The following is a 24682-nucleotide window of genomic DNA, read 5'->3' as shown; positions in this document are numbered from 1 at the left end:
AGATCAACATGGCACGAAGTAAATGTCGGGACACTCCAAACACGATCCGAAAATCGTACGAATCGAGAATTCATGCAACTGTATCTTTGCGTCTATGGACAGCATGAAGTTGGATGCCACTCAGTAGCGTACCTACATATCTGCAGACCATGCCACTGCAAGGGGGTCCGGTAGCTGCATCCCTGTGTACTGTCTGCACTCGCACTGTCTGATCCATATTCTCATGGCCATGAGATTTAGGGGTTACAGTAATGATACTTGGAGGGGGGTCCCAAAAACTTAAAAGGTGAAGTTACGCCATTGTTGAAGCTGCCTAAATATACCTTTTACATTACTACTACATTCTACACTGCAACATCCTCAGCGGGGCCTCTTGGCTGCATTGAAAAGCTCAGTCTCAATCATAAAGTCTACAGTGTTCAGAGGGATACCGTAGTTTTATTCCATCAAGTCATATGACTTAAGGGGTGGTTCACCTTTAGGTTAACTTTAGTATGTTATAGAATGGTCAGTACTAAGCAACTATTGAATAGGGCTTCATTATTTATTTTTTATAGTTCTTTTAATTATTTGCCTTCTTCTTTTGACTCTTTCCAGCTTTCAAATGGGGGGTCACAGACCCCATCTGAAAACAAATGCTCTGTAAAGCTACGCATTTACTGTTATTACTACTTTTTATTACTCATTTTTCTTTTCAGACTGTCTTCTATTCATATTACAGTCTCTCATTCAAATCAGCGCATGGTTGCTAGGGGAATTTGGACCCTAGCAGTTAGATTGCTGTAATTGCAAGCTGGAGAGCTTCAGAATAAAAAAGCTAAACAACTCAAAAACCACAAATGAAAATCAATTGCAAATTGTCTCAGAATATCACTCTCTACATCATACTAAAAGTTAACTGAAAGGTGAACAACCCCCTTTAAGGGCAGAAGCAGTGAAGCAAATATTACTGTACAATCCTTTAATAACTGGGACTATTAATTGCTATATTAGCCCTACCATTTGCTCAGTATAATGCCCTCACTTGGGCCTAGTTCTGCAGGCTAACGGTAATTAAATTACGGATGCACCGAATCCATTAATGAAAGATTTTGCCGAATACTGAACCAAATCATAATTTGCATATGCAAATTAGGTGTGTGAAGGGGAAAACATTTATTGTGACAAAAAGTCACACCATTTCCCACCCACCCTTAATTTGCATATGTAAATTAGGACTCGGATTCGGTTCAGCCCGGGCAGAAGGATTCGGCTAAATCCGAATCCTGCTGAAAAAGGCAGAATCCTGGATTCGTTGCATCCCTCAATTAAATCAGCTCCATTCAAACATAGGGTCCAATGAGTCACCCTATTAGGGTTTCTCCTTGGTCCCTCTGGGAAAATTGTTCCCTTACAGAGTCCCCACCTGCAGCTCTGTGGCCAACCTGCCCCACAATTCTGCTGTAGGGGAGCTGATTCTGTTCCTTAGACATGTTTGTCCAAAAATCATATGAAACCTTGCTCACCATGACAATATCTGTAGTTTGATCACCTTAATTCCTTTAGATGCTAAGTGGCTTTGTGTGTCCTTGCCCTAAGCTGATGGGTCAGTGCAACATATTAGTTGAGGTAAAACTGGTGTAGCTTACTATACTACAGTATATTACGCCGATATATCATTTTAATATACATCATTTTCAGGACTTTACACTAGGGGGCTGTTGACACATGAATCTGCATGTACCATAAATTCCTATATGACCAAGATAAAAAGATAATACTGAATCTACATAATATTAAATATTGCTTTCATTTCCTACATCACTTGACCATGTTACCAAATGCTCAAAGCAAAGTTTAAAGGAGAAGGAAAGTCTTGGTGCACTTGGTGAATGTATTGACTTAACTGAAACACCAGGCCGGTGCTCCTATCAGCAGAAAACTGCACCGGTCCGGTGTTATACCAGTGAGCACCACGGAGCGATCCTTTTCTGTCTTCTTCTTTCTTCTTCGGGCTGTGCATGCGCAGTAGAATGAAAAGCTGAACTTTAACTAAAAATTCAGCTATTTCGTTCTACTGCGCATGTGTTTGCCCTGGGAAATTTAAAGAAAGAAGACAGAAGTGGATCGCTCCGTGGATCTTCTGATTCACATCACATGCTCTGGGCTTCTGTCAGTTCCATGAGGTTAGGGAACGACAATAAACAGTATACATACAGTATAAAAGTCATGATATATTGTTAATTAGTAATACATTAAGATTCACATGTAATGGCAGCTCAGAAACCAGTGCATTTTGCATCAGTATTTAATAATCAGCCCTGTAACTTCAGCTTCTATGACAGTATGGTTTGTTCTTTATTTTGGTGTCCTTTAAAGGGGTGGTTCATCTTTAAGTTAACATTTAATATGTTATAGAATGGCTCATTCTAAGCAACTTTTCAATTGACCTTCATTTTTTCTTTTTTTATATAGTTTTTAATTATTTTCCTTCTTCCAACACTTTACAGCTTTAAAATGGGCATCACTGACCACATCTACAAATGTATTGTTATTGCTACTTTGTTTTCCTCATCTTTCTATTCAGGTCTCACCTATTCATATTACAGTCTCTTATTTTAATCAATGCATGGTTGCCAGGCTAATTTAGACCATAGCAACCAGATTGCTGAAATTGCAAACTGGAAAGCTGCTGCATTAAAAGCTAAATAACGCAAAAACCACAGATAATAGAAAATGAAAACAAATTGCAAATTGTCTCAGCATATCATTCTCTACATCATAATAAAAGTTAATTCAAAGATGAACAAGCCCTTTAATTATGTGCTGTGCACATGCAAATTCGAATATGAATATACACACACTGATAACAGCATCACTTACCTTGGGTAATGCTTTAACTTCAGTTCACTTTTCTACATTCCTTTTTACTTTCTTGTGTGACTTTTAATTATTTTTCTCAACTTCCTTACTGAAATACCTCTTGATTCCCTCACTGAATGATGAGCGATGCAGTGGGAGAGATAAGCTCTTTGGAATCTTTGCCAAAATGTCTAGAAAGAGTTAAAAGTATAGTCTGTGAGTGACCTCAATTTAAAATCCATTTAATCGGTTCATGAGTAGGATGATGCACAATTTGTCTTAATAACAGTGTCCACAAAATGGCTCCTGTCTGCTTGCTGTGATTGTGTAATTCTTTTACTTAAGGAAACAAAATTTATATAACAAGTAAATTTTATGTTGCTCAACTAACATGATAGAAATTAATTTGGAATTATTTCTTAGGGTCACAGGTCCCCTTTAATTTTAATGGAAAAAAACGGGGGGAGACCGCTTCAGCTCTCCGTCATTCACCTAGTCCTCAGTGTCCTCACTGAGACAATCCAGCAAACTCCATAAATGGACGGCACTTCTGGATTGCTCTTCATTTTTATGGATTTTGCTCTTCATTTTTAAGGATTTATTAGCAGGTCCCTGTACAATGCTCAATGTGTTTCGGGAGTGTATAAATCCAGAAAGCACAGAATTATGAGCTTTGACTCTATTATAATCAAATAATCAATTTTAAAAATGATTTCCTTTTTCTGTGTAATAATAAAACAGTAGCTCGTACTTTATCCCAAGATATACTTAATCCTTATTGGAAGCAAAACCAGCCTATTGGGTTTATTTAATATTTACATGACTAGTAGACTTAAGGTATGAAGATCCAAATTATGGAAAGATCAGTTATCCAGAAAACCCCAGGTCCCGAGCATTCTGGATAACAGGTCCCATACCTATACCAGGTTTTTAACACCAAATGCAGCCGGTTTTTTACAGAGACTTTGTTATGTCTACCACACATTGCATCAAATCTGGGCATGAATAAAAATCCATTTTGGACTGTGTGCAAGTTGTGTGCTAAAATACCATCATTTTCAGTAATAACTGCATTAGCTTTTTATTTAATTGTCACAAGTCATTTAAAGGGACCCTTGAATTACCACCACATCCAGACTGGCAGTAGTTCCAGGGTTTTGGGTACTTCAGTTATCTAGATGCATCTTTGGGCACGGGATCCTGTTACGGACAGTGTTTATACAAGGCCAGTTTTGCTTTCAAACTAGTAATTAACACCTGCACATACATTTGTAAATAAGTCCTCATACTCATACTGCTGAGTCTCTAGTTAAAAATGGTGGGTGACCAGTGGCCTGCTTCAAAGGGGAACTATCGTGAAAATGAAAATGTAATAGAAGCTTCCTCATAGTGAAGTTAGAAACTTTCTAAATACAATCAATTAAATATTCTGCATTGTTTCTGAAATAATCAGGTCTATCTTCACTATTCCTCTCTCAGCATCTGTTTCTCTTCATTCTGTCTTCATGCAGCAGTTGAATGATCCAATATATCTTATAGGGGGGCTCCTTTTCCTACCAGATGAATTAGAGCTCATTCAAATAACTGATTCCAGCACAAACAAAATAACTGCCTTTTGCACAAATGCTGCATGTAGAGAGACATGGGGGCATATTTATCAAAGGTCGACGTTCGAAGTTAAAAAAACTTCAAACTTTGAATTCAAAAAGACCAAGCGAATGGAGTTTGAAGTTTTTTGGGGTCGAAGTGGCCAGAATTCGGCCTACTTGGAATCGTACGATTGCAGTAGCGCTACTTCGATTCAAAGTTTTTTTAACTTCGATCTCCCAAACTCCCCCTATTGCCTCCATACAGGTTCTAGGAGGTCCCCCATAGGCTAAAACAGCACTTCAGCAGCTTTTAGCTGGCGAATGGTCAAAGTCAAAGTTTTAAAGATACGGTACTTAAAAAAAATTCGATCTTCCAATTTCTACGTTTTTTCAAATTCGAAGTTGGACTATTCCCTAGTCGAAGTACCCAAAAAAGTTTTTACTTCGAAAATTCACTTTGAACTTTGATAAATCTGCCCCATGGTGTCTGGTGATTTTTAGTGACCCACAACTGAAAGCTGGAAAGAGTCAGAAGAAGAAAAATAATAAAAATGAAGAGCAATTAAAAAAAATGAAGAGCAATTAAAAAGTTGCTGAGAATTATCCATTCTGTAACAAACAAAAAGTCAACGTAAAGGGGAACCACCCCTTTTGTTTTAACCTTTGCCCCAAATAAAAATGCTCAGCAGACAGCGATTAGGCCACCTATTTGATTGCAACATCCTGTAAGAAGGAAAAGGGTCGGATGAGAGTCAGGAATAAAAAGACTTTGTCCGAGGAAAAAGCCATAGATCTGCGATGGGCCTAAAACATTATTTGCAAATACAGTGAAAACTCGATTTTAAGTCTCCTGTTTTAAGTTTTCCATATTTTACTTTTTTTTGTTGTCCCATCAGTTTATAATGTATTTCAATCAGTGAATTTCCCTGATTTTAAGTAATGTTTTCCTGGATTTTACATCCAAATTTTGTCCTGAAACTGCTTTTTTTCCTCTATTTGTGAAATAAAGAGGTTTAAAATAGTAACCAGATGTATATTTTGTAGGGATGCACCGAATCCACAATTTTGGAATCGGCCGAACCCCTGAATCCTTTGCGAAAGATTCGGCAGAATACCGAACCGAATCCTAATTTGCATGTGCAAATTAGGGGTGGAAAGGGGAAAAGATTTTTTACTTCCTTGTTTTTGTGACAAAAAGTCAAGCAATTTCCCTCCCCGTAAATTAGGATTCAGTTCGGCCTGGGAGAAGGATTCGGCCGAATCCTGCTGAAAAAGACCGAATCCTGGATTCGGTGCATCCCTATTATTTTGCCATGGTTCTGCATGTAAATGGTCAATTCCAATTAGTCTGCCCCTTATACAGTCCTGCACCAATCACTTATTGCTTTAGGTTGTGTATGTGACTGACAGCCAGTCTTGCACATGCCCCCCCATAGTGTAACATTAATGGGGTTGGTTACCTATGAGTTAACTGTTAGTATGATGTAGAGCCGGAGTGCCCATATTTACTAATGCAAGGTCTACTTAGAGGGGCAGATTTATCAAGGGGTGAATTTAGAGTTCATGGGAGTTTTTAAAAACTCCCATAAACGCCCATAAACTCGACATTCGAATATATAAAAAAAAAAATCGAATTGTTCAAACTCGGGTGAGTGGGATCGACCTGCAAACTTGAAGCGAATTTGAATCAAATTAGTTTCAAGTTTTTTCTCCGAAAAAAATCTTGATTTTCAGGAAGGCTGCAAACAACTCCAAATTGATCCTAGGATGTCCCCCATAGGCTACAAAAGCAATTTGGCTGGTTTAAGGTGGCAAATAGTCGAATTTGAATTCTTAAAGGGACGGTACATGATAAATTTCCATTTTTATTTAAAAACTCGAATTTAATTGTAACTATTCCCTAGTCTAATGTCACTAAAATAGAATTTCAAAATTCGAAATTTCACTTTGACCCTTGATAAACATGCCCCTTAGTGATGCTGTCCTATTATCATCCAAAAAATATTAATTTATACCTTTGACATAAATGATTTATGAGAAAATTAATATTTAACAAAAAAAAAAAAGCAGGAAATAGGAGGGGACTTTAGACAAGCTGTTTGTTGATAAGTGTCTTGAGATCTACTGATAAACGGCTAAAGGTCTAGTGGTAGATCCCGATGTAACTTTTGGGCACCCCTGATGTAGAGAGTGATATTCTGAGACAATTTGCAATTGGTTTTCATTTTTTATTATTTGTAGTTTTTGAGTTATTTTGTTCAGCATCTCTCGAGTTTGAAATGTCGGCAATCTGGTTGCTAGGGTCCGAATTACGCTAGCAACCATTCATTGATATAAGAGACTGGAATATGAATAGGAGAGGCCTGAATAGAAAGATGAGTAATAAAAAGTAGCAATAACAATACATTTGTAGCCTTACAGAGCATTTGTTTTTTAGATGGGGTCAGTGACCCCCATTTGAAAGCTTGAAAGAGTCAGAAGAAGAAGGCAAATGATTCAAAAACCATAAAAAATGAAGACCAATTGAAAAGTTGCTTAGAATTAGCCATTCTATGACAAGGTGCAGATTTATCAAGGGTCGAATTTCGAAGTTAAAAATACGACCATCGAATTGAAATACTTCGACTTCGAAGTCAAGGTTTTTTTCATCGAATTTGGGTATCCTGCGGTCGAAGTAAAATTGCTCGATCGAACGATTCGAAGGATTTCATCGATCGATCGAATGATTTTACTTCGACTTCCAAAAACTTAGAAAAATGCTCTAGAAGGTCCCCATAGACTAACATAGCACTTCGGCAGGTTTAATTTGGCGAAGAATTGAAAGAGACGGGTTTTTAAAGAGACAGTACTTCGATTATCGAATATTCGAACGATTTTACTTCGAATCGAATTCAAAGTCGTAGTATCCTATTCGACGGTCGAAGTATCCAAAAAATGACTTCGAAAATTCCCTCGAATTCACTTTGATCCTTGATAAATCTGCCCCTAGAAGTTTCCTTGGAGGTGAACCACCCCTTTAACACTGCAATGTTTATCCCTTGTTAGTAACACAGTAAATATTGTATCTCAAAGTAAAACTGACTCCTGGGTTTATGTCCTTTCAGGACTTGAAGAAAAAGTTACTTCAACACATTTCCCTGATTTTCCATTTTCCAGGATTTTCCATATTTTTTTCCTGGTCCCCTGAAAAAACGTAAAATTGGGTTTCTACTGGACATCACCGAAATCATCAGCCCCGCTGTTGCTCGACTGCAACTCACAGACTGATTTCTATCAAATCACCCCTCACATGAAACCCCCGCACGCCTGGAAGGAATTGAAATGTCAACTACTACAGTCTCTACCTAGTTATGCATTTGAACTGGGGTCGCAGAACTGAGGCAGAAAAAAAAAGCGCACCGTCACCATCTTCGCCTCAGTCACAACATTTTTGCCTGTCACAATCGCTTCAGACATTCGCGGTGACGCATTTCCGCTTCCGGTGCAGTTTCTCCAGCTTGGAGAAGATGGCGGCTCCAGGGCAAGAAGCCGAGGTGCCAGGGATAGACAGCGAATTGCTGGCCTGCTGTGCCGGGGAGGTGGCCTTGGTATGTGCACAAGGAAGGCCTTGAGTCTGTCGGTACCTGGGAATCGTTGTCCCGGTATCGTTGTATGTTTGGAGCGGGTTTAGAGTCAGGCTGTACCTGCACAGGGGAACTAGAAAGGGCTCCAGCTGTTGTCTCTGTCACAGACTTCATATGTGTCTGTAACGCTGTCAGCGCTCACATTCCTCCTTGTCAGGGAATAGACAACTTGTCGCCTTCTTGTTCTTCAACTACAACTCCCAGCATGCACTGAAATCTCTACTTGTATAACATTAACGATTAGCAGGCGGCAACATAGACTTTCCCTGCATACATATAAATATAGTTTGGTTTATATGCACCACATAATGACAATATTCCCTTTATATGGTTTAAATAAACCCCCACTGTAATAATTACAGTGGAATCTAATTTCCCTGCTCCATTCACCAGTAGCATAAATATATATATATATATATATATATATATATATATATATATATATATACATACATACATACATACATACACAGGTATAGGATCCCTTATCCGGAAACCCGATATCCCGATGGAGTCCCATAGACTCCATTTTATCCAAATAATCCAAATTTCCTTTTTCTGTGTAATAATAAAACAGTCGCTTGTACTTGATCCCAACTAAGATATAATTAATTCTTATTGGAAGCAAAACCAGCCTATTGGGTTTATTTAATGTTTAAATTAATTTCTAGTAGACTTAAGGCATGAAGACCCAAATTACGGAAAGATCCGTTATCCGGAAAACCCCAGGTCCCGAGCATTCTGGATAACAGGTCCCATACCTGTATATGTTTATATGCACCACTTAATGACAATATCCACTTTATATGGTATAAATAAACCCCACAGTAATAATTAGAGTGGAACCTACTTTCCCTGCTCCATTCACCAGTAGCATAAATATATATATATATATATATATATATATATATATATATATATATATATATATATATAGTTTCTTGTTCAGTTGGACAGCACTTCCGTCTTCAGTGATTACCCAGGTGCAAGGTAAAAAGTAGTTATATGGAAAGAAAGACCAGCAACACTGGGATTTTCATACAAAACACAATATATTATGGAGTTATGTGCATAACCAATAATATATTGTGTTTTGTATGAAAATCCCAGTGTTGCTGGTCTTTCTTTTGATATATATATATATATATATATATATGTTTATATGCACCACTTAATGACAATATCCACTTTATATGGTATAAATAAACCCCCACAGTAATAATAGTTGTATTCACATTTATAATGACACCTGTTTAAAGAAGCTTATTCAATGGACCTTAATTAATTAAGCATCGCTGTATCATAACTCACAAAATTGATTCTAAAATCCTAATGTCTCAATTATACCTTGTAAACTCTAATTTGTAGGGCCCTCTAATCCTATTGTATCTGTAACCCTTGTTTGTTATCCACCATTTATTCCCTGTTTGTTATAACTAAGGTAAAGCACTGCGTATCTTGTCGGCACTATATAAAGAAATAAATAAATGATGATGATAATTACAGTGGAACCTACATTTTACATCGCGATTTTAAGTTTCTCATCATTTTGCATTGTTGTTTTGTGGTCCCACCTATATATTATGCATAATACATTTCCTGGATTTTACACCATTTTTTTCTGGTCCCCTGAAAAACGTGAAATGGAGGGTCTACTATATACAGCGGAACCCCATACCTCACAACATTTAGGAAACAGAAAGAGGGACAAACAAATTTTTGGGCAATGCCCGTTTTTGTGGCCACACCCCCTAATTACCATGTTCATTTTATATAATTTGGCAGGTTATGAAAGTTTGAACACATTTCTGTGGTTTTATATGTTATTACAGTTTTGCTAATGAAGGTGAATTGCCCTTTTAGCTGTGAGTCTAAGTTCTTATCTTATCAAACTGTTACAAAAGAATGTCAAGTATCTATTCTGGACTGTCTGCCAATACACAATTAAGTTAAAAACTTTGTATCTGTTTCTGGCTGTTCAGTGCAGCAAAGAGAAACCTGGGACAAATCCTTGACAGCGGGTTGAGCTGTCAAAAGCAGGAATGTCCCACTCAAAACGGAACAGTTGGGAGGTATGGAACCCTCATTTTACGTTTTTGAGGGGACCAGAAAAAAATGGTGTAAAATCCAGGAAAATGGAAAATCAGGGAAATCTATTATGCATAATATATATGTGGTAGGTATATAGGTGAAGCAACATAGGGGATTCTTCACAGTCAGGACATTGAGGTTGTGGAATGCACTGCCGGGTGATGTTGTGATGGCTGATTCTGAGCAGCTTGGATGATTTATTTGGACAGACAGAATATCAAAGACTATTGTTGTACTAAACTCTATAGTTAGTATAGATATGGGTATATAGAATTTATGTGAAAGTAGGGAGGGGTGTGTGTATGGATGCTGGGTTTTCATTTGAAGGGGTTGGACTTGATGGACTTTGTCTTTTTTCAACCCGATTTAACTATGTAACTATGAACCACAAAACAACAATGTAAAATGAGGGAAAACTTAAAATCAGGGGATGTAAAATTGAGGTTCTACGGTATATATCAGCAGTATTAGAATATTGATAATATTATACACTAGCCTGCAATAAAGACAGAAAATGTAAGGTTAAAAAAAAGTGTAAATTCTATCTATGTATTCTATTCATAAATTGGGTTCTTCTGGAAAACAATATAGTCAATCATTTTGAAAAAAACAAAAAGCCCAAAATATTTAAATTTAAAAGAAAAAGCAATGATATTGGCATTCCTATGCTTTTAAGTATAGCAAGATGGATCATCTGTAACTAGGGATGCACCGAATCCGCTATTTGGCATTCGGCCGAATCCTGAATCCTTGGTGAAATGATTTGGCCGAATACCGAACCGAAACAAAAGGATGGAAGTTGCTGCCTCGTAGAGTTTCCATCTAAATGGGAGGGTAACTTAGAGCCACAGATAGGGAGATATTAAGTGCTGTCAGTTACAGTAGGTGGCACTGCCATATAAATTCCAGTTCCCAGTTCAGGTTTTATGTGATATGTATTCATAATAATATAATATGTATTCATATTAATGTGTGAAAGCTGTGCTGTCATACTACTCTTAAAGGGATCCTGTCATCGGAAAACATGTTTTTTTTCAAAACGCATCAGTTAATAGAGCTACTCCAGCAGAATTCTGCACTGAAATCCATTTCTCAAAAGAGCAACCCGATTTATTTATATTCAATTTTGAAATCTGACATGGGGCTAGACATTTTGTCAATTTCCCAGCTGCCCCTGGTCATGTGACTTGTGCCTTCACTTTAGGAGAGAAATGCTTTCTGGCAGGCTGCTGTTTTTCCTTCTCAATGTAACTGAATGTGTCTCAGTGAGACATGGGTTTTTACTATTGAGTGTTTTTCTTAGATCTACCAGGCAGCTGTTATCTTGTGTTAGGGAGCTGCTATCTGGTTACCTTCCCATTGTTCTTTTGTTTGGCTGCTGAGGGGAAAGGGAGGGGGGTGATATCACTCCAACTTGCAGTACAGCAGTAAAGAGTGATTGCAGTTTATCAGAGCACAAGTCACATGACTTGGGGCAGCTGGGAAATTGACAAAATGTCTAGCCCCATGTCAGATTTCAAAATTGAATATAAAAAAAATCTGTTTGCTCTTTTGAGAAATGGATTTCAGTGCAGAATTCTGCTGGAGCAGCACTATTAACTGATTCATTTTGAAAAAATTTTTTTTCCCCATGACAGTATCCCTTTAAGAGTACAGTATAACAGTTTTCAGATTTTCATGAAAAATGATAGGATTGGAATTTATTAAATTATTGTCTCAGAAATTATTCTGAGACAAATTGCCATTGGTTTTAATTTTTTATTATTTGAGGTTTTTGCGTTATTAAGCTTTTTATTCAGCAGGTCTCCAGTTTGCTATTTCAGCAATCTTGTTGCTAGGGTCCAAATTACCGTAGCAGCCCTGCATTGATTTGAATAAGATACTGGTATATGAATATGAAAGGCCTGAATAGAAAGATAAGTAATAAAAAGTAGCAATAACAATAAATGTGTAGCCTTACAGAGCATTTGTTTTTAAGATGGGGTCAGTGACCCCCATTTGAAAGCTGGAAAGCGTCCGAAGAAGAAGGCAAATAATTAAAAAAAAACTTTACAAAATAAATAATGAAGACCAACTGAAAAGTCAACTACTGAAAGTTAACTTGAAGGTGAACCACCTCTTTAAGAAGAATTCATTTAGCAACCAATTGTCTTTCAGCTAATGCAGTAGGCATATGCCATTAGGATAAGGCCCACTTTTAAAAAAATGCCTCCCCCACTACAGTATATTGGTACAGATGGCTAAAATTCAGTTGATTTATTTCTATTTATGTATATGCTCATATTTATGTAATATTAAATGTGGCTATGGAGGTGCTAGAGGCTTATGTGTAGATAGGAGCAGATGTTGTGGTGTTTCAGGGGCAACTCTAATGAGCTTCTTGGTGTCACAGCAAGTTAATTTTTACTTGTTTCAGTTGTGTACAGGTATGGGATCCATTATATGGAAACCCATTATCCAGAATTTTGGGAAAACCATCTCCCATAAACTCGATTTCATCCAAATTTTTAAAATTATTCCTTTTTCTCTGTAGTAATAAAACAGTACCTTGTACACGTGTAGGATCTGTTATCCGGAAACCCTTTATCCAGAAAGCTTTGAATTACGGAAAGACCATCTCCCATAGACTCTATTATAATCAAATAATTCAGATTTTCTTTTTCCTTGTAGTCATGAAACCGTACCTTGTACTTTTTCCCAACATGGGATCAAAAACAATCCTATTGTGTTTATTTATTGTTTAATTGATGTTTTAGTAGACTTAAGGTATGAAGATACAAATTACAGAAAGATCCCTTATGTGGAAATCCCCTGGTCCCGAGCATTCTGGATAACAGGTCCCATACCTGTACTTGATTCCAACTAAGATATAGTTAATCCTTATTGGAGGCAAAACCAGCCTATTGGCTTTATTTAATGTTTACATGATTTTCTAGTAGACTTAAGGTATGAAGATCCAAATTACAGAAAGAACTGTTATCTGGAAAACTCCAAGTCCCACGCATTCTGGATAACAGGTCCCATACCTGTATCTGTATTTTTTCTTTCTTTGTCTGCAGTAAGATAAAAGCGATCTATATAAAGGTGGCCATACATGGATAGATCCGCTCGTTTGGCGATGTCGCCAAACGAGCAGATCTCCCTCTGATATGCCCACCTTGAGGTGGGCAATATCGGGCAGATCCGATCGTGGACCCTAGGGCCCAACGATCGGATCCTAGCATTCGGTAAACGGGCAGTCGGATCGCGGGACCGCATCAACGAACAGATGCGGCCGCGATCCGACGGGATTTTCTGTCCCATCCGATCGAGATCTGGCCGACTTTTGGCCAGATCTCGATCGGGGAAGCCCGTCGGGGCCCCCATACACGGGCCAATAAGCTGCCGACACAGTCTGTCGGCAGCTTTTATCGGCCCGTGTATGGCCACCTTAAGTTTGAACTCGATGGTCCTGTGTCATTTGTTTACCCTAGCTACTACGTATCTATTTACTATAAAAATAAATGACCTTTACTTTGTGAGAAAGATGTGGACGAGGAGAGATAGGCCTGCACATTTACATGCATAGAAGAAATAACAGCTTTTTCAATGTTTCTTTTTATGTGTATTTCAATTCCATTGTGAAGTTTTTATTGAGGTGCTTTCCTGTTTTTTGTATAGGTATTTGCCAGTAGCAATAGCCCTCGCTCCAGTCTTCCTTTCAATCTGTATTTCTGGAGTTATAGTTAAGATTAAGCAACTTTTAGATTTTAGAAACCCAGACTCAGTAATTCTAGTGTCATTTCCCTTAAAGTGGAACTGATGAAAATTCTGTACGGTTTGTAAAATAATCATGTTACTCTTCCGCAGTTCTCAATCCATCTCTCTACAGAAAGGCTGTGTCAGCTATTTTGAGAGAGCTACACTGTCTTAAGGTCCCTATACATGGGCAGATATAAACTGCTGACAGATTAAGTCGGCAACTTATTGGGCAGTGTATGGGGCCCTCCAGTAAGCTGCCCTGATCGATATCTGGCTGAAAGTCGGCTAGATGTTGATTGGCAGGTTTAAAGGAGAACTAACCCCTAAAAATGAATATGTCTAAAAATGCCGTATTTTATATACGCAGCTTAAAGTTTCAGCTTGTCAATAGCAGCAATGATCCAGGACTTCAAACTTGTCACGGGGGGTCACCATCTTGGAAAGTGTCTGTGACACTCACATGCTCAGTGGGCTCTGATTGGCTGTTGAGAAGCTAAGCTTAGGGCTCGTCACTAATTATCCAGCAGAAAATGAGATTCCCCTGTAATATAAGCTGATGCTAAAGGTTTGCTGATTATTACATTCTGTTGCTAATTGCACTGGTTTCTGTGCTGCCATGTAGTAATTATGTGTATTAATTACTAATCAGCCTTATATTGTGACATTTCTATTCTATGTGTACTGTATATTGTGATTGGGTCCCTAAGCTCAGTAAGTAACAGCAGCACAGAGCATGTGCAGTGAATCAGCAGAAAAGAAGATGGGGAGCTACTGGGGCATCTTTTGAGACACAGATCTTCCCTGCTAAAGGGCTGTGGTTGCCTTGGGCTGGTACAACATTTTTAGCTACTTCTTTAGTTACGCTTCAGTTCTCCTTTAAGCAAAGGGTGCATAGATTGAAAAGGAACCATGATAGCCTATCTCTGTACAAACCATTTCCCATCCCCACCTTAAGCTGGCCATGTATACATAGATCCGCTTGTTTGGGGAGGTTGCCAAAAAGTCTGAAGGGATAGGTAAATAATAAAAAAATTATATAAAAATTAATATTAAAGACCAATTGAAAAGTTGCTTAGAATTGACCATTCTATAGCATACTAAAAGTTGACTCAAATGTCAACCCCTTTAAGAGTTTTCAGCAGTATTGATTGCTGCTTATTTTCACATGTGCTTCCTCCCAAGTTAAGTTATAACCTCATTCCTGTTGGTCTTTGCTTCCCATTAGGCAACACAGAGAGAAGAGCAGGCAAGCAATTAACAGACTCATTCACTGTTGGCATGTCGTAGGCACTTGCTGTTTGCAGTTGTATTCAGATTTCTTTAAATGTAATACATTTGCATTATAATAAGGCTCCTTCCTGTGAAATATGAACTTTTTCTTTATATAACTTCCCTAACATGTTGTTTGTCTTTTAAAAGCAATGGCTCCAAGCAACCGATCTACCCAAAGAAGTTTATCAGCATCTTGCCTACTATGTACCCAAAATTTACTGTCAAGGCTCCAACCCCACTCCAGATAATGAGGACATGGTGGTCCAGCACGTTCTCTTGGGCCCCATGGAGTGGTATCTATGTGGCGAAGACCCGGCTATTGGATTTCCAAAGCTTAAGCAAGCCAACAAGCCATCTCAGCTGTGTGGCCGGGTGTTTAAAGTGGGAGAGCCAACATATTCATGCAGGTAATGTTCTGTTTTCTTTTTTTTTTCATTTTCTATGAAAGCTAGGGATGCACCGAATCCACTATTTGGGATTCTGCCGAATAAAAAATCCTAATTTGCATATGCAAATAAGGGGCAAGAAGGGAAAACCTGGGGAAATAATTTTTTACTTCCATGTTTTGTAATGAAAAGTCATGTGATTTTCCTTCCTGTCCCTAATTTACATATGTAAATTAGGATTCCATTCAGCCAGACACAAGTAAACTCCTGCTGAAAAAGACATAATCCCGAACCGAATCCTGGCGGAATCCCGAACCGAATCCTGGATTCGGTGCATCCCTAACGAAAGCTGCAATTTGTAATCCTAAAGTGTGTTAAAAATTTAACACCATAAGCCCTGGTTTACTCAAAAGGGTTCATATACAGGTATGGGATCCGTTCTCAGAAAACCTGTTATCCAAAATGCTCCAAATCATGGGAAGACTGTAGACTTCATTTTAATCAAGTAATCCAAATTTTTAAAAATGATTTTTCTCAGTAATAATGAAATATTACCTTGTACTTAATCCAAACTAAAATATAATTAATCCTTATTGGAGACAAAACAATCCTATTGGGTTTATTTAATGTTTAGATAATGGAGATCCAAATTACGGATCCGGAAAACCCCGGGTCCCAAGCATTCTGGATAACAGCTCCCACACCTGTATATATAGTGTTCTACTTACTTATCAATCAAGCAGTGGCTTGAATGACACCGTAATATTAATTGGTAAGGTTGTGAATAAAATAACTACGGATGCACCGAAAACCTGGATTTGGTTCGGAATTTTTTTTTTAGCAATATTCGGATTCGCCGAATCCTTGTGCCTGGCCAAACCAAATCGGAGTCCTAATTTGCATATGTAAATTAGGGGTGGGGAGCAAAACCACACAACTTTTTGTCACATCAACAAGGAACTAAAAAGATTTTTTCCCACTTTTTCCTTTTCTGCCCCTTATGTGCATATGCAAATTAGGATTCTGTGTGGTATTCGGCCAAATCTTTTATGATGTATTCGGTGCATCACTTATAACAACCATAAAAATCTACAAATCTAGACACAGGCATCTGTATTCTAGATTGGAGTGAAAAACCAGCACAAAAGCCGAATAGAAAGTCAAATACCTCTATTAAAAAGCTTAAAAATGAAACCAAATGAACAGTTTCTTTACTTCTTATTACATGACTCTAAAGAACTTTAAATTGAATGGACCTTCTGTTCTCCGTCTCCAAGTACCTTTAACAAGTTACCCAGACAAAATGATCTACAGTCAAGTTGGCAGTAAAATTCATGTCCAGTTCCAATTCTATGAGCGTCTAAGTTTTATCTTTAAAGGGGACCTTTCACCCTAAGAAATAATTCCAAATTCTTTTCTATCATGTTAGTTGAGCAAAATAAGCGTTGCTTACTCTATATTTATTATATAAGTTTTGTTTCCTTCAGACTTGAAATTACACAATCACAGCAAGTAGGCTGCTGCCATTTTGTGGACACTGTTATTTAGACAAATTGTATCACCCCAATATCTTGTGTATACACCAGAATGGGAGTGCTAATGCCCATGCACAGCGCCCTACACAATTATGGAGTGTGAGGGGGGATGTGAGGAGAGCAGTGACACCTAGGGATTGCTAAATGGAAAGTGAAAGTAATTGACTGCTCCACCTCTATGCCTCAAGCATAGGGGCGGGGCAGGTAATATTTGATTGACTGCTCAAATATTTGAACGAGTTTTTGGGCAAAACCCTCAGAGAAAAATTTGGACATCATCTTCAAATGGTTTAAGGGACCTCTGCCATGACTTCTACATGACCTTGACAGGTTTTTAGTTTTTTCGTATTTGAAAAAAAATTAATAAATCTCAAAAAAAAAATTCTAACCAAAAAAATAACTAATAAATTTGCCCCTAATTGTTATTGTTAGTTTTCATTACTCAGCTTTTTACTCAGGCCTTTCATATTCCAGTCATATATTCAAATCAATGCATAATTGCTAGGGCAATTTGGACCCTAGCAACCAGACTGCTGAAATCACAAACTAGAGAGCTGCTGAATAAAAAGCTAAATAACTGAAAAACCACAAATAATAAAAAATGAAAACTAATTGCAAATTGTCTCAGAATATCACTCTGTATATCATACTTAAAGTTAACTCAATGTTGAACAACCCCTTTAAGCCAACATTGTTATTGCTGGTACAAGTGCCACTGCATCATACAATGACATTCTTGACAATTTTGTGCTGCCTACTTGCAAGAAATCTTTTTCGATGGTGGGAGTGGAAGAACTTCCTGGCATGTACTTAGAGGAAAATTATAGCCCCAAACAATGTAGGTTTCTATAAAAATATATTGCATCTCATATGTAAAACCCTACTTCATGTAAATAAACCATTTTCATAATAATCTACTTTTTAGTAGTAAGTGCCATTGGGTAATCATAAATCGAAAATTGCCATTTTAAAAAACAAGGGCCACCCCTTGGGATCGTATGATTCATGGTGCACTCAAACAAACCATACATGTTAGGTCACATGAGCCAATTAAAATACAGAGTTCTGTCTTTTGTTTCCACACTTCTTTCTGTTACAGTTAGAGCTGCATTATTTCTGGTCAGGTGATCTCTGAGGCAGCACACATACAATCACAACATGGTGATTCAAGGCAAGAGATGTTAAAGGGCAATATTTACTAAAATATATATAAATATATCAGTTTGGTGCGATCATTTAATATACTACTTAATTTGACTATCTAAGTATTCATTTTGATGGTATAATTTTCCTTTAACCGTGACTTTATCCTAACTGAACTCCTGTTGGATAAATTTGAATGCTGATTTCGAGCCAGGCCTGATCCCAGTCCTAGAAGAGTAGAGGTTGTTATAAGAACAGAGGGAAGGCCAGAGGTACTGTAGATCTCACACTATTTTAGCTGAGAAGCTGAAACTTCTTACCAGTATTAATAATTGTTCTGCCCACACTAGTTAATTTGAATACAGATATTAATTGTATGCTGCTGTGCCAATTGACGGAACACTTGCCCTCGTGCAGTTCATTGTAGAAGAGCATTTCTTCAATACTATCTACCTCCTTGAATTGAGATAGTGGCTTTCAATAAATACACTGGGTTTTCACAAACAGGAAATAGAAACTTGAACCCCGCCGTAAGCTTGACCTCAATTACAATTCTGCTGTGAAACCGTATGCTACAACACCACTTCCCGTCACAATGACTCACTTATCTGTCTCACCTAATCTCGCCCTGATCAAGCTTCAGACAGCTTCCCAAAATAGCTTCTCAAAAGATCTGGTTACTTACTGAGCTCATTCTCTACAGTAGCAGTGTTTCGCTTGAACAACCTCCCTTGGACAACTGCTTAAGGACCACTATTCCTCAGTTCTTTTATTTTCCCTTTGTCTAAATGAACGATTCAGAACAAACTGTTGTTGCATGAATTCTTCAGATTTTTCAAAGACTCCGCTAGCAGTTTCAGTCTTGCCTAGGGCTTCATTATTCTGTGTTAGTGCTGTCCTCAATTTTCCATACAGTGGGACAATATTCCCGTTATTTAACATGTTTGCAAATGGATTACTATAAAACAATGATGTCATAGGAAAAGGTCTGTCCATACCTTGGACATGTTGTCGGCCATAAAAATGTCTTGGTGGACCATATCAAGCCTGCAGGCCTCTAGAGTAACATGCTTATTTTTATCTTCATTATACCATTTCTCCTGCTGTTTAGTTACACATAACTTTTCTCCATTGTCTACATGGAGGACACAGGAACAGTGGGGTATAGCTGGTACCACTAGAAGCAGGACATAACTAAGGAGAAAGAACTAGCTCCTCCTCCACTGACTATACCCCAACAGGCAGAGCCCAGTCCAATTTTTGTTGTGTCCTCAGGAGATTAGGATGTGTTTTGTTGCCTATAACACTGGTCAGTCCAATCTGACAACATGAGATGCTCAAGGCGTCTAAACTGAGCACAGAGTCTTTAAAGGGGAGCTATCGTAAAAATGATCATTTAATATAAGCTCCAGCATACTGAAATAAGAAACTTTCTAAATACAATCAATTAAATATTCTACATCCTTTCTGAAATAATCAAGTTTATCTTCACTATTCCTCTCTCAACATCTGTTTCTCTTCATTCTGTCTTCATGCAGCACACTCACATTAACGGATTCCAGTACAAACAAAATCTAACAAAATAACTGCCTTTTGCACAAATCCTGCATGTAGAGAGACATGGTGTCTGGTGATTTGAATAGAGTGAGCTCTAATACATCTTCTAGGCAATAGAAAGCCCCCCTCTAAGATATATTGGATCTAACTGTCAATGAATATCTGACACCCAACTCCTGCATGAAGACAAAATGAAGAGAAACAGATGCTGAGAGAGGAATATTGAAGATGAATTTGGTTATTTCAGAAACAGTACAGAATATTTAATTGACTGTACAGTTGAACCCCCATTTTACGTTATTATGGGGACCAGAAGAAAATGGTGTAATATCCAATTACATGAAAAGCAGGGATATGTATTATGCATAATATATAGGTGGGACCACAAACAACAATGTAAAATGTAAAATCTGTGGATATAAAATTGATGTTCCACAGTATTTAGAAAGTTTCTTATATCATTATGCTGAAACTTATATAAAATTTTCATTTTTGTGATAGCTACCCTTTAACTGACATCTTCCATCAGGGGAACTGTCTCTGGGGTCTACTGTTTGCATCAGACACTGGCCATCCAGCATAACTGGACTTCTCCATTTCTCCCAACAGGAGGAGAGTAGGCTGGCCAGAAGACAAGGGGAGACTGATGACTTATCCCTAACAAACACTTTTGGCTGTCCATACCCCCTACTGGATTCAGGAGGAGGTATGGACAGCCAAAAGTGTCTTTCAATGAAATAATCCTAACATAGCATTAGTAGTGAAATGCTTTGCACAGCAACAAGCATTTCACTACATGTTGTACTTTGTATGTGTGTGTCAATTAAAATTTGAATTTGAAAGTGGTAACCCTCTAAGTTTGCAAAAGAGCCTTCAGGGACGTGATAAATGGCAACTCACTGCTTCCTTTTAAAAGTGTCATTTTTTTTATTAGGGGTTGAATTCTCCTTTAAGTGCAGTGCTTGTTCAGGAACTGACTGAATCGGTAGAGTGTTATTGTTTTGAGCTACCACTGCACAATTAACATCAACAATCAGTGCTGACATTTTCTTTTTGATGGAATATGTCATAAAATTTGAACGGCAGAAAATTTAACAGCATTTCCAAGTTTAAAATTTAATAAAACTGACCCTATTTCAAGTAAAAATTGACCTGACCTGCAGATGTAATTCTACGTTAGAATAACCGGGGGAGATTCTGACAGTTTTGACATCTGTCCTGGATGCTTTGGTGACTAAACACTTGTAACTGCCCCAATAGTCATTATCTAAGGTTCTGAAGTCTTTTGAAAAAATAAGTAATGCTCTGTACTTCCCTACTTCTGTTCTTTTGTATTGCAGTGCCATTTTGAGATGATAGGAGGAGCTGTTGACTAAATCTGATAAACTGTGGAGGACATGTATTAAAACTGCCAGTTTATTCTTAGCTTTTCAATATAATCTTCTTTATTTAACCACTTTTATATTTTCCAGGGACTGTGCAGTTGACCCAACATGTGTATTATGCATGGACTGTTTCTTAGGAAGTACTCATCGAGAGCACCGCTATCGAGTAAGTTTCATGTTGTCATGTATCTTTTATTTGTTCATGGAACCAGTGTATTAATGGCGAAAATGTGATTATTTCAAAAGCAATGCAAAATATTTAATTGATTCTATTTAGAAAGTTTCTTAATTCACTACGAGGAAGCTTATATTAAGTTTTCATTTTCGCAATGGTTCCGCTTTAAGTGACTGCACAATTACTACACCTCAGTGAGGATCCAGGGTGATTATTTGTTCCTTTATCTGTTACAGATGACAACATCAGGGGGTGGAGGATTCTGTGATTGTGGAGATGCTGAAGCTTGGAAAGGGGGACCGTTCTGCCAGAAACATGCACTTAACATTTCTGAAAGTGAAACAGTGGTATTTAACCCTTAACATATAATATGTATTAGAGTATGTAGGGCTTCCGTGTGATAATTTCAGTTTTATTTGTATGTCAATGAGCCACTTAGGCTCATACTCCCCTCTCCCCCATTTCCACTGTTGCTTTAATTCTCTGAAAGGGGTAATTAACCTAAAATTTTACTTTTAGAATGAAGTAGACAGTGGTGTTGTAAAAGTTTAGTAATGGTAAATGTTATATATATATTTTGTCTCCTTTGAATTATTTACAATCATAGATGCAAGTGGTAAAGCATGCCAGATTGCATTGTCATTAAAGGCATCAGTTGATAGTGCTGCTCCAGCAGAATTCCATTTTTCAAAAGAGCAAAACCTGTACCCTCTCTCATTCATTTTCCACTATCTCTTCCTAACCACTTAGGGGACCAAGGTGCAAACTGAGGAGCACCTTGTCAGGTGCAAGTGCTAAGTTAAAGGGATACTGTAATGGGAAAACATGTTTTTTCCAAAACACTTCAGTTAATAGTGCGGCTCCAGAAGAATTCTACACTGAAATCCATTTTTCAAAAGAGCAAACCGATTTTGTTATATTCAATTTTGAAATGTGACATGGGGCTAGACATATTGTTAGTTTCTCAGCTGCCCCCAGTCATGTGACATGTTATGTGATAAACTTCAGTAAATCTTTACTGCTGTACTGCAAGTTGGAGTGATATCACCCCCTCCCTCTCCAGCAGCCTAACAACATAACAATTGGAAGGTAACGAGATAGCAGCTCCCTAACACAAGATAACAGCTGCCTGGTAGATCTAAGAACAACACTCAACACACTGAGACACATTGAGAAATAACAGCCTTCCAGAAAGTAGTTCCATCCTAAAGTGCAGGCACAAGACACATGACCAGGGGCAGCTGGGAAATTGACAAAATGTCTAGCACCATGTCAGATTTCAAAATTGAATATAAAAAAAAATCTGTTTGCTCTTTTGAAAAATGGATTTCAGTGCAGAATTCTTCTGGAGCAGTACTATTAACTGAAGTGTTTTGGAAAAAACATGTTTTCCCATGACAGTATCCCTTTAACTTAGCACTTGCACCTAACAAGGTGTTCCTCAGTTTGCACCTTGGCCCCTTAAGTGGTTAGGAAGAGAGAGTGGAAAATGAATGAGAGGGTACAGGTTTAGGGTCCTTTATTCCAGAAACACGTTATCCAGAAAGTTCAGAATTACTGAAATGCTGTCACCCATAGACTCCATTATGATCAAATAATCCAAATTTTGAAAAATGATTTCCTTTTTCTGTGTATTAATAAAACTACCTTGTAATTTATCCCAACTAAGATATAATTAATCATTATTGGAAGCAACACAAATCTATTGGGTTTATTCAATGTTTACATGATTTTCTAGTAGACTTACGGTATGAAGATCCAAATCACAAAAAGACTCCTTATCCGGAGGGGCCCCAGGTCCCGAGCATTCTATATAAAAGATCCCATACCTGTATTAGTAAAAAGATGGGACTTGGTTGGCACTGGAAGGTGCAGCATTTATCTGTGCTTTGGGTCATGTGAAGAAATTTGGGTTTTTCTATGTGGTCAAAAAAAAGTAGAAGAACCTCAGTTGTTTGGCCCCATGTTCCTATGGGATTCTTTAGTGCGGTATTGCTACTTTCCTCCATTTGCTCAACATAATAGCAGTTCTTTAATATTCATTCAGAAAATCAATGTTTTATGCTAGTTTTACTACGGTGTATTTTTATGTTTTACTATTTTCATCACTCATAATGACACTGTTCTCTTATCTGTGGTTTGAATATCTATGTGTTTAAATAACTATCACATACTTATCCCCTAGGACCCACTAATTCATTTGTCAGAAGATATGATAGCACGAGCGTACAATATGTTTGCCATCATGTTTCGCTACGCAGTTGATATTCTGACTTGGGAGAAGGAGAATGAGCTGCCTGCTGGACTGGAGTGTGTGTGAGTATCTGTCTGCCAAGTTAAAAGTTGTTAGGTGTTCCGGTTACTAGCAAACTGCTTGCCTTACTTCTAGAATCTTGAGGGATAAACACAATAATAACTGCCCTTATTCTAAGCAAATTTTTAATTGTTCATTATTTCTTTTTTATAGTTTTTGAATTATTTGCCTTTTTCTTCTGGTTCTTTCCAGCTTTCAAATGGGGTCAATAACCCCATTTAAAAACAAATGATCTGCGAGGCTACAAATGTATAGTTATTGCTACTTTTCATTACTCATCTTTCTATTCAGGCCTCTCCTATTCATATTCCAGCCTCTTATTCGCATCAGTGCATGGTTGCTAGGGTAATTTGGACGCTTGCAACCAGATTGCTAAACTTCGCAAACTGGAGAGCTGCTGAATAGAAAGTCAAAAAACTCAACAAATAATAAATGAAAACCAATTGCAAATTGTCTCGGAATATCACTCGCTACATCATACTAGAAGTTAAAGGGAATCTGTCATCATTTTAAACTTTTTTTTTTTTTTGCCTTTTTCTAAAAAGTACACCTCAATAAACACTGTCTGGCAAATAAAATGTTAATTCACATTTCAATACATAAGTTATTATAGTTTTTATTTTGTCATGGGGGCTTCCATATTTGCTCATTATACATGCATCAAGGGCTACACTAACAGCAGGCACGGCATTACCTGTGTGCTTGGAGGCAGCCAGCCTCTGGTAGAAAGCCAAGTCGTGCTGCGACATGAGGATCCATCTGTGCACTCCCCCTCCCCTTCTGTGTCCTCCCCCTCCCCTCTCTGCTCATGCGTGTGATGTCACCAGGAGAGCGGTCACATGGTATGCAGAGCAGCTACTGCTTTCACTTCCCACTTCCGGTTTGCTCTCCAGCGTCCACGAGCAGCCCTTTGCATAAAGGAAAACTAAAACAGCTCCTGCCCTTCGGTACATTTACTCTCTGCATTCCTTTGATAGCGTTTGCAGAGTTGGGAGGGGGGAGATTTTACTCCTTGCTGCCTTCATTTGTT

General features: G+C 37.9%; 2 protein-coding genes across 7 annotated transcripts in view; one reads left to right on the top strand and one right to left on the bottom strand.

Annotated features, from left to right (window-relative positions):
• The window catches only part of trerf1.L (transcriptional regulating factor 1 L homeolog), a 118633-nt gene extending 110723 nt beyond the window's left edge, over positions 1-7910 (bottom strand). For 2 of the 3 annotated variants that reach the window (XM_041562527.1, XM_018262572.2), the window contains exons 1-2: positions 7775-7863; positions 2863-3032 (exon numbers count right to left, since the gene is read on the bottom strand). The gene's annotated coding sequence lies outside the window, so the exon portion shown is untranslated. Of the gene's footprint in view, positions 1-2862; positions 3033-7774 lie in introns of all 3 variants that reach the window. The other variant, XM_041562529.1, reaches the window with a different exon arrangement.
• Positions 7781-24682, top strand: part of ubr2.L (ubiquitin protein ligase E3 component n-recognin 2 L homeolog) — a 74795-nt gene continuing 57893 nt past the window's right edge. For all 4 annotated transcript variants that reach the window (XM_041562524.1, XM_041562525.1, XM_041562523.1 and 1 more), the window contains exons 1-5: positions 7781-8017; positions 15305-15564; positions 21251-21329; positions 21575-21685; positions 23524-23654. In XM_041562524.1, the coding sequence (XP_041418458.1) occupies positions 7781-8017; positions 15305-15564; positions 21251-21329; positions 21575-21685; positions 23524-23654 (818 nt within the window). The remainder of the gene's footprint in view (positions 8018-15304; positions 15565-21250; positions 21330-21574; positions 21686-23523; positions 23655-24682) is intronic.

The sequence above is a fragment of the Xenopus laevis genome, chromosome 5L (assembly GCF_017654675.1).
Source record: "Xenopus laevis strain J_2021 chromosome 5L, Xenopus_laevis_v10.1, whole genome shotgun sequence".
NCBI classification, from domain to species: domain Eukaryota; kingdom Metazoa; phylum Chordata; class Amphibia; order Anura; family Pipidae; genus Xenopus; species Xenopus laevis.
Note: the sequence above shows the minus strand (reverse complement) of the source record. Positions and strands in the feature narration are given on the sequence as shown.